An 8,530-nucleotide genomic window follows, 5' to 3' on the forward strand; every position below is an offset into this window, starting at 1 on the left:
TGCAATTTCTTAAATACTATCTTAGATTAAATGTCAAATCACCAGTAGAAGGACTTCATGGTGCTATTCAGTTTTCTGCTCAAATAAAGCAAGCCTAATGGCACCCTTAAAAAATGTAGTTTGGCTTGCAGATTGTTTTGAATTGTTAAAACCTAAGTATTGTATATTTAACTCATATTAGGATGCTTGGGCAGTGTTCCTGCTCTCCATTTGCTCTATGTAAGTCACATAATGAGCATGGCTACAGCTTTGAAATAAAACATTCAGCCAAACAGAAACTTCAACCAAACCATTTGCAAAAAGTGGTTTTGATGTTTTTGTCAAAGAGCTCTTACATCCCCAAAATATCCTGCCATCAAGATCGAGGCAGTAATTTGCAATTACCGGGTGTGTCTTTGTCTCACTTAGTGAGGTAGAAAGGAAAAACATGATACATTTGTCACATAAATCTGGAGATTAATGACTCCAAGATGGCGAACAGTTCAACTCAGTAATATCTGACCCGTTTTGTGATATTTCATACAGGATTTATTTGGAAAAATATTAAGGTGATTTTTTTTTTCTCATGGGCAACAGTCATAAAAACAATTCCTGTAAATTTTGACAGCATGTTTAAATACATTTACATCAGAAAACAGTCACATCGACCCGAAGTGCCTTATTTACAATAGACAAATTTGCAAAATGAAAAAGATTTTAAATTACATCAAACTTCACACACACACGAAAAAAGAAACCAAAAACACATTGAGCACAAATAACACTTAAATAAAAGAAATACAAGCTTTCAAAAAACAAATCAGTCACAAACATATTTGATGGCAGTGTTTTTCCTCTTCTGATCTATGTAATGATCAGAGAACTTCCAGATACACACTGCAGTCAGTGCATATGCATACACAGTATCCGATTCAATTGTGTGTTAAATACATTAATAATACAACCCATCATAGTGCAATGAGGTAAAACCGTCCCTACAGGAAGTGCAGCGAGTCCATTTGGCACGTTCCTGGGAAACAAACTTTGAGAGTCCGAGCCAGTATGGCCCAACGTCCTTTCCTGCAGTCACTGTGTTTACTTCAGTTGAGAACCAGCTCATTCTGAATATCACCTTCAACATAAGTTTCACAGCAGCAGTCACATGAAGGAAACCTTCCCTCTGGTTTGAGCAGCATTACTGGAGTAAAACCTCCTGTAGAACAAGACGAGCTACAGCTCCGTTGTGGTGTTACACCTGGAACAAGAAGAAGAATGACATCAATTTAGCGTTCAGAAATCTAGATTCGCAGGTGACTGCAAGCAAAAGGAAGGTTCTCGGCTTACCTCGGTTGCAATAATACATTCATCCTTCTCCTCTGATAAAACAAAGACTGACTGGTACTTTGTGTCTTTACACAAAGATTCTGTATGTTTAGTCTCTGACGAATCACTGAAAATGAAAAGAAGCAACTTTAGTACTGCGCGACAACACCCAACGCCCATCTTTAGTAACCGCAATCCACACACAACAATATTTACCTTTTCAAATGATTTCTGTGTTTCTCCTCTGAGTCGGAATCGAGAACCTCGCATTTTGTTGCTTCGCTCTTCTCAGAGTCCTCTTTTCCCAAGTCCTCCTGCTTCAGCTCATGAACAAGATTGTATTCCACTAATGAGTAACGAGGTTTGAATCCGTTTTTTTCCCCGCCCGCGGCATCGCTCTGAAAGTCCACTTTCTTGTTGATGTTCTTCACTTGCGTGGATCCGATGACGCTTACGGACAAGTCCTTGTCTCGGCTGCAGTTGTTGGCCAGGTTGTTCATGGTCTCGATTTCACTGTGGCTGTCGATCTGCTGGCTCCTCTGCTGCAGCTTAAGACGGATGTAGACAACCAAGACTGCGCCGCCGATCAGGACTAAAAGCACTAATATAATCCCAGCGCAAACCGCCATCCAAGGAAAGGCGCCATCGTCCTCATCGTAAGAGTACCTTTTGTCGGTGCCCTCAACGGCTTGTCCCAGTGGGTTGTCTGGGAGCAAGAACTGACAGTTATGCCCTCCGTAACCCAGGATGCAAGCGCACACATAGCGGCCGTCCCTCTCGTGACAAGTGGCACCGTTGTGGCACGGGTTGTGGACGCACTTGTTGACCGCAGAGGTGCAGTTCTTGCCAGTGAATCCCGGCGGGCAGGTGCAGGTGTAGTCGTTGAGTCCATCTTGGCACGTGCCGCCATTCTGGCAGGGATAGTTGGTGCACTCGTTAATAATAAAACTGTTGTCTTCACAGTGCGTTCCAGTGAAACCCTCAGGACACTGACAGAGATATGAGTCCACGAGATCTAGACATTGAGCCCCTGGAGAAGAATAAGTAGGACAATGAGACATCTGATTCAAACAACCCACAGTATGCATTTGAGGCGTTAAAATGTGAGCATTCAATGTACCGTTTGAGCAAGGGTTGGAGCTGCAGAGATCAATCTTCTTTTCACAGTTGAACCCAGCGTAGCCCATCGGGCACTGACAGAAGTATCCTCCTTCGGGGTTGTCAGCGCAGCGTCCACCGTTGAAACAGGGACCATCAGCGCAAGTCATGGCGCTCAGCTCACAGTTTCTTCCATAGAAACCAGGAGGACACGTGCAGCTGTAGGTGTTTTCAAGATCCTATGAAATCCAAGGAGAAGAAGTTGAGAATAAAACTCAAGACCAACAATGCATTCACAGAGAATGAAATAATACATATATCTACGGAAACTCACAGTGCAACTGCCTCCATTTCTGCATGGGCTGCCAGAGCATTCGTTGACCTCAATCTCACAGCTGTCCCCAGTGAAGCCAGGTCTGCATGAGCAGGTGTAGCTTCCCTGGCCAGTGTTGGTGCAAGTGGCCCCATTCTGGCAGGGTTTGTGATGTGTGCAGTAGTTGAGATCTGCAACACAAAACATGTAGGTTAGTCTCCTGCCGACTCTAGTGTGAATGGACAACTCTAAACTAACAAATTGATCAACTACTTAGTTTAAGATGTCAAAGGCTCACCTTGGTTACAGAAGAGACCTCCCCAACCCTCTTGGCAGTTGCATTGCCATGGCTGTTGGCAGGTGCCATGCAAACAGCCCGGATAGCGGATGCAGTCATCACAATACTTTCCACTAAATCCCACTCTGCATCTGAAAACACCACAGAGGAACTGTTAGTATGTTGTTAACTTCAATTGCAATGAAAATTGAGTGTTAAAGACAAAGGGACTGAAAATCTCCATTAAACGTACTTGCATTCACCAGGTTTTTCACAATATCCGTGGTCTTCATCGCATCCCGGAAGACAGATTGCTGTAATAAAAAATAATAATTAATTTTATTTTATTTTTTTATTAATACAATGACACCATGCATTATTATTATAGTCACAGTTCTGTTTTTTACCAATCTGCTCACCCGTACTTTGAGGGTAACTGAAAATAAAAACATATTCTCACTACCATTGGAAGGACACTGGTTAACACAGTTGCACTCATACAAAAGCTTCCCAAACAAAAGCCCCTTTTTCCCCTAACTGTGGGTCAGAAGTCCCCTTTTTCACTCTGTTCATCCAACCCCCTCCCCATAACGTCCCAGAGTCGGCGCAGATAAGGGTGGACAGCTGGTGAACATGGTGCCAGTGCAGGACAGCTGCTCTATTGTCTACCTTCACTCTGCAGCTGCCCCCTTCCAACAATACCTCACCGCTCTGAGCCAATCAGCGCCGAGCGCTCTGCCAAGTAACCAATCAGGCGTTACATTTAATCTATGGCACGCGTGCCATTATTTGGCCAAAGTCCCTCATTTGAATCACACAAACGCCTGTTGCAACCATAGCTACGAAGCTTGGTGTTGTTGTTTTTCTCGCGAAATACCGAAACATGCGCACTAACAACTTTAAAACACAGAAAAAAAATGATGCTAAATGTGACCCTGGACCACAAAACCAGTCATAAGGGTCAATTGAGATTGATTCATCATCTGAAAGCTGAGCTTTCCATTGATTTATGGTTGGTTAGGACAATATTTGGCCGAAATACAACTATATGAAAATCTGTAATCTGAGAATGCAAAAATATCAAAATATTGAAAAAAATCGCCTTTACAGTTGTCCATATGCAATGCACATCACTAATCAAGAATGAAGTTTTGATGTAGCCTATTTACGGTAGGAAATTTACAAATAATTTCATGAAACATGATCTTTACTTAATATCCTAATGATTTTTGGCATATAAGAAAAATCGATCATTTTGACCCATGCAATGTATTGTTGGCTATTGCTACAAATATCCCCGTGCGACTTATGACTGGCTTTGTGATCCAGGGACACAAAAAATCCTTTATACTCACGTTCTGTGCAGTAGTGTCCTTTCCATCCGGAGTTGCAGATAATTTCTCCGCGCTCTCCACAGGTGAAGTGGCCAAAAGTGTCGTCGCGGGAGCGGCAGAAGACCGAGCAGCCCTCGCCGTAGTAATGCTCATCACAAACGAATCTGTAGGAGTACTTCAGCTCTGTCCTCCCACCAACCTGTAGATCCTGGGACCATTCCTCGCCCACTGTTAGGTGTCTCTGGGTGGTCATACGACTGATCAGACGCTCTGGGTTTTCTGTGGACGTTTTAATTTCAGCGTTATCTCATTGCTGCAATGATTGCTTAAAACGTTCTTTACAGTTAAATGCATCTTACCTGTGGACAGATCCTCGTTGGAATCGGTGTGCAACGCTTCGATAATCAGCGAAAAAGTTCCCTGAAACATACAAAAGGGAAATCGACACAATTAGAGCAGAAGCGCATTCCTCCACACCTCCCCGCTGTTTTACATATAACGGAAGATGCGAATGACTTGAGGTGTGATCGCACTGGGGATTCAAGCCTCATTTCTCCGATTTCACACTTACTTATTGCAGTAAAATGAAAGGTTTCGGAATTTCACACTGAGCTGACAATTATATTCCAACCCAGGGGATGTGACTTTTCCAACCCCACCAACACCGCTAAATACCCACATCCTGAGTCCTTATGCGTAATTATTGTGTGTTTTTATGCTACATATGCTATAAACCACATTAAAACGGACGCATTTTTTCCAGATATAAAGTATAATGCAAAAAGAAAAGAAAAAAGTAACACTAGCTACTCACCGGCCATGTGAATCCGAATGAGAACTGGATAGGGTTGGTAAAAGAGCTGTCAGGAAAGCTCTCAGGAACTTGGAAGGAGTTTGATCCGAGCACCGGGGTAACTGCGCCACCGTAGGTGCATGGAGGATCTGGAGATACATTGGCTTGGTAATGTTTCAGGCAAATCCTAAAAAAGGTTTTGCATTCGCATTGCTGAGCCTCTGACGCGGATCCTTTACAGCACTTTGAGTTGCCTGTCACCCCTTTCTTGTTCAGAAACTCCTGCAACTTTAACTCGAAAACCCCAGAACAAAACCCCTGGAAAGAAATTGAAATCGGATTAATAAGGCTACAACAAGTTGCCATCATACAGCAGACATCTATTGTGAGATCATTGCACACGAACTGTAAAACAGATGCTGATTTTAATTACCTGGCTTATCATGACACAAAGCAAAGCAGCTATCATAAGTCGTCCCATGGTGGAGAGCATCTGAACTATGTTGTTAAGCTTCCACGGCCCAGGCTATTGTATAAGACGCGTCTCAATAAATCATTGAGACTCGAAGCTCTCCACTCAGTGGGAGGCAGCTCTGGTTGATGCGCTGTTGTTTTCACTTTATCTGCTCATGCAAGCCCATCAAAGTCCCGCTTGGGGGAAAAAATCAAGCAATTAAATCCCAAGTACGAATATAAAGAGGAAACCTCGATGCGCAAAAGGGGGACGAACAGGAAATTCCCTCAGAAGACGATTACTCCAAGTTGTCAAAAGTTTGCAGTCCACTTGAAGATAGTTTAGGAAGCCGAAAAAAATGCAGAAAACCCAGGCGCAGGGTTATCAACGCTTGTATCGCTTATTTTCCGTTTATTTAATTGGCGTGGAGATGATCCAAACTTTCCTCCCGTACTCTTGTTTCCATGTGAGAGACTGACTGGATTGTGCGTGTTTAATGTCCCAGTCCTCCTGCAGCCGGTTATATACAGGCAGCGCCTGCTAGGGTAATGAGATGCAAATGAGCTACTCCCCAATCTGGCTCTGGTTGTCACAAAGGGACACTTTTCAATCTACACCACCCCCAACCCCCCAAGAAAAAAAAAATCGGCAAATGGTCACTGAGCTGTAAAATGTGCAACTCTTTGCCACTGGGAGAGTGAGAGAGAAAGAGAGAGAGAGAGAAAATCTAATTTGCATACAGGAAAATAAGCAACCTTTGAGAATCCTGTACATCCCACTCTGACATTAAACCAAATTACATCACACAATGCAGGAATGTCGGGTTCCTGATAACGGGACAAAAGTACAGCGGGGTTTGTGGTTTTCTGATCTGTTCTATGCAACATGACTACACTTTGAAAACTGTGCATTTGTGCTTACATCTGAGGAGTGCAAACTTTTCTTTTAGGATTAATTTATTTTGACTAAATTAGTTGGTTAAAAAGGCATTCTATAAAATTAATGCAAACATATTTGTGCTTTTAAAAGGTTGATCACTGTAAAATGTGCTAATAATAACTCATGAAATGTTGTAAACATGAAGATGCAAAGTAGAATGACAAACAGTCATTTTAATTCACAATTTTTACCCACTTAAATTAGTTAACTACCTTGTTATAATATCCCTAAATTAAAGAAATTGTGTCTCCTAAACCATTTTATTACATTAAATCATATATAGGGCCTATTATATTACAGTTAACCAATTTTCATAATGTTCTAACAAGTGAGAACTAAGTCGAAGCAGTTAAAATTGGCTGGCGCCTTACATAATTAGGTCATGTAAAGTGAACATGCATATTATTTGGGTTTTTAACAACACTTCATTTCAGTGGTTTGAGTTTTGGTGACTCTGTAAGTTTCGAGTTTGCATCTCTAAGCTGGATTGTAAACGCTGAACTGGTGTGTGTCGTTCGCGTGGCTGTCATTAAGGCACTTTGTTATTGTGTGAGGGGAGAATAAGTTTTTTCTCTCTCTCTGCGCTCTCAGCTGTATGGTAATTCCCACAGCACCTGCTCCCCTCACAATGTCGAGGGGAGAAAGAGCTCCCCTCTCTGCACGTCTTCCCTGACAAAAGTACCTAGCAGCTTCTGTTGTTTGGTGTTTTATCAATTATTTTGCGTTTAATTTGACGAGGAAGTTTCCGATGTGTTCTTTTAATCGTTCATATTGTTAAATGAATAAAGCTCTCGCTCTTTTCGCTCCGTCTTGCGAGCGTTTATTTGTGTGGATGTGCGAGGGTGGTCTTCATTAGTGCGTTAATTAAAAGCGCTCCAGAGGAATGCAACAATGGTGCATCAGTGACACAGTTACGCGCAATCGGTTTTGGCACTTGATGGAAATCGTTTAGAAAGTTATTCAATCTTAGTTTAAGTGGACATAAATACAAACATCGAATGCGTTTCCTGAACAAAAACATGGATTTGCAAAGTGATGCAATGCGCCAGGTGTCATAGCAACACACTCCGGGGTTAGTTATTGAACCGCTGGCCGTAAATAAGAGCGGAACCGTGTCACGCAGCTATCATCACACTTTCACCCACAATTCTTTGGCCTGACGTTGCACACATTTCCCGATTACCCCAGGAAAGCATCACTGAAAAGCACGTTGAAAACCCTCAGATTTATGCCCACTTCGCTTATTCTTTTCAAGCATAATTTATGCCACGCGATTCTGTCCTGGTTAAATCAAGCAGAAAGCTCCTTTCTCGCATTCCTCCTCTTTTCTGAAGGTGGACTATGGGGAGACTGTTTAACTTAAGTGTTTCTATAGGGGGCTGTTGTACTTTAACTCCTGCCCACCAGTAGCTGCGACGAACAAAGCCGGGACTCGAGGTCTGACTCTTCATCTTTCTTTGCGCTTTAATTTTCATTGATTCTGAATACAAGGGGAGCCCTCGGGGACTCTCTCTGAAGACGCGGACAGCCCCCCAAGCCAACCATCTGCTCCCAACCAAATGGCGTTTTTTCACATCGGAACTGCATGTCTCCACTGCCTCTCTGGGCAGCGCACAGCCGCGCACACGCAGGCTTCTCCAAATGAGACTGGAAGCATGAGCACATGAATGCCGCTGCTTGGCCATATGGTTAGGGAAGCTGCAGTAAGTGGCCGTGGGAACACGGGCAGTAACGACCTCGGTAACGGCTTGTGGGAGAGTGTCTTGCCAATCGATCGGTCAAATTAAGTGGAGCGCGAATGCTTCTCAATGAGATAAACGCGCATTCCTGTATACGCAACAGGAGACGCGAAGGCGATGAAAGTGTTGTGGCATCGTGCATGTGAATGCGTTTAAAGCTTCGGGAAAAGGACAATACACTATAGTAAGAGTAGGTTCCCCATCATGAAGCAGCAAGGACTTGCACTGATTAAAATAACAAAGGATGTGTCGCGTGGCTCGGGTGGCGCACTTATTATGGA

The 8,530-nt window shown here is 43.1% G+C and overlaps 1 protein-coding gene across 1 annotated transcript; it reads right to left on the reverse strand.

The window, feature by feature from the left end:
- Positions 1–509: 509 nt before the first annotated feature.
- LOC306882331 (delta-like protein D) lies at positions 510–6,067 on the reverse strand. The gene is made up of 11 exons (XM_079436880.1): positions 5,551–6,067; positions 5,139–5,435; positions 4,684–4,744; positions 4,346–4,603; positions 3,244–3,304; positions 3,012–3,142; positions 2,735–2,904; positions 2,423–2,639; positions 1,519–2,332; positions 1,324–1,429; positions 510–1,234 (listed from the first exon to the last, which is right to left on the reverse strand). Exons 1-11 carry the CDS (start codon positions 5,608–5,610, stop codon positions 1,229–1,231), a joined length of 2,181 nt encoding a protein of 726 aa, XP_079293006.1. The 5' UTR covers positions 5,611–6,067; the 3' UTR covers positions 510–1,228.
- Positions 6,068–8,530: the final 2,463 nt, after the last annotated feature.

This window comes from Barbus barbus (assembly GCF_936440315.1).
Source record: "Barbus barbus genome assembly, chromosome: 16".
In the NCBI taxonomy this organism is placed as follows: domain Eukaryota; kingdom Metazoa; phylum Chordata; class Actinopteri; order Cypriniformes; family Cyprinidae; genus Barbus; species Barbus barbus.

Coding starts and splice junctions, on each gene's coding strand:
- LOC306882331 (XM_079436880.1), bottom strand. CDS start 5,610: ATGCTCTCCACCATGGGACGACTTATGATAGCTGCTTTGCTTTGTGTC. Junction 3,143..3,243: donor GAAAAACCTGGTGAATGCAA/GTACGTTTAATG, acceptor TGGTGTTTTCAG/ATGCAGAGTGGGATTTAGTG. Junction 2,905..3,011: donor AGGTCTCTTCTGTAACCAAG/GTGAGCCTTTGA, acceptor TTTGTGTTGCAG/ATCTCAACTACTGCACACAT.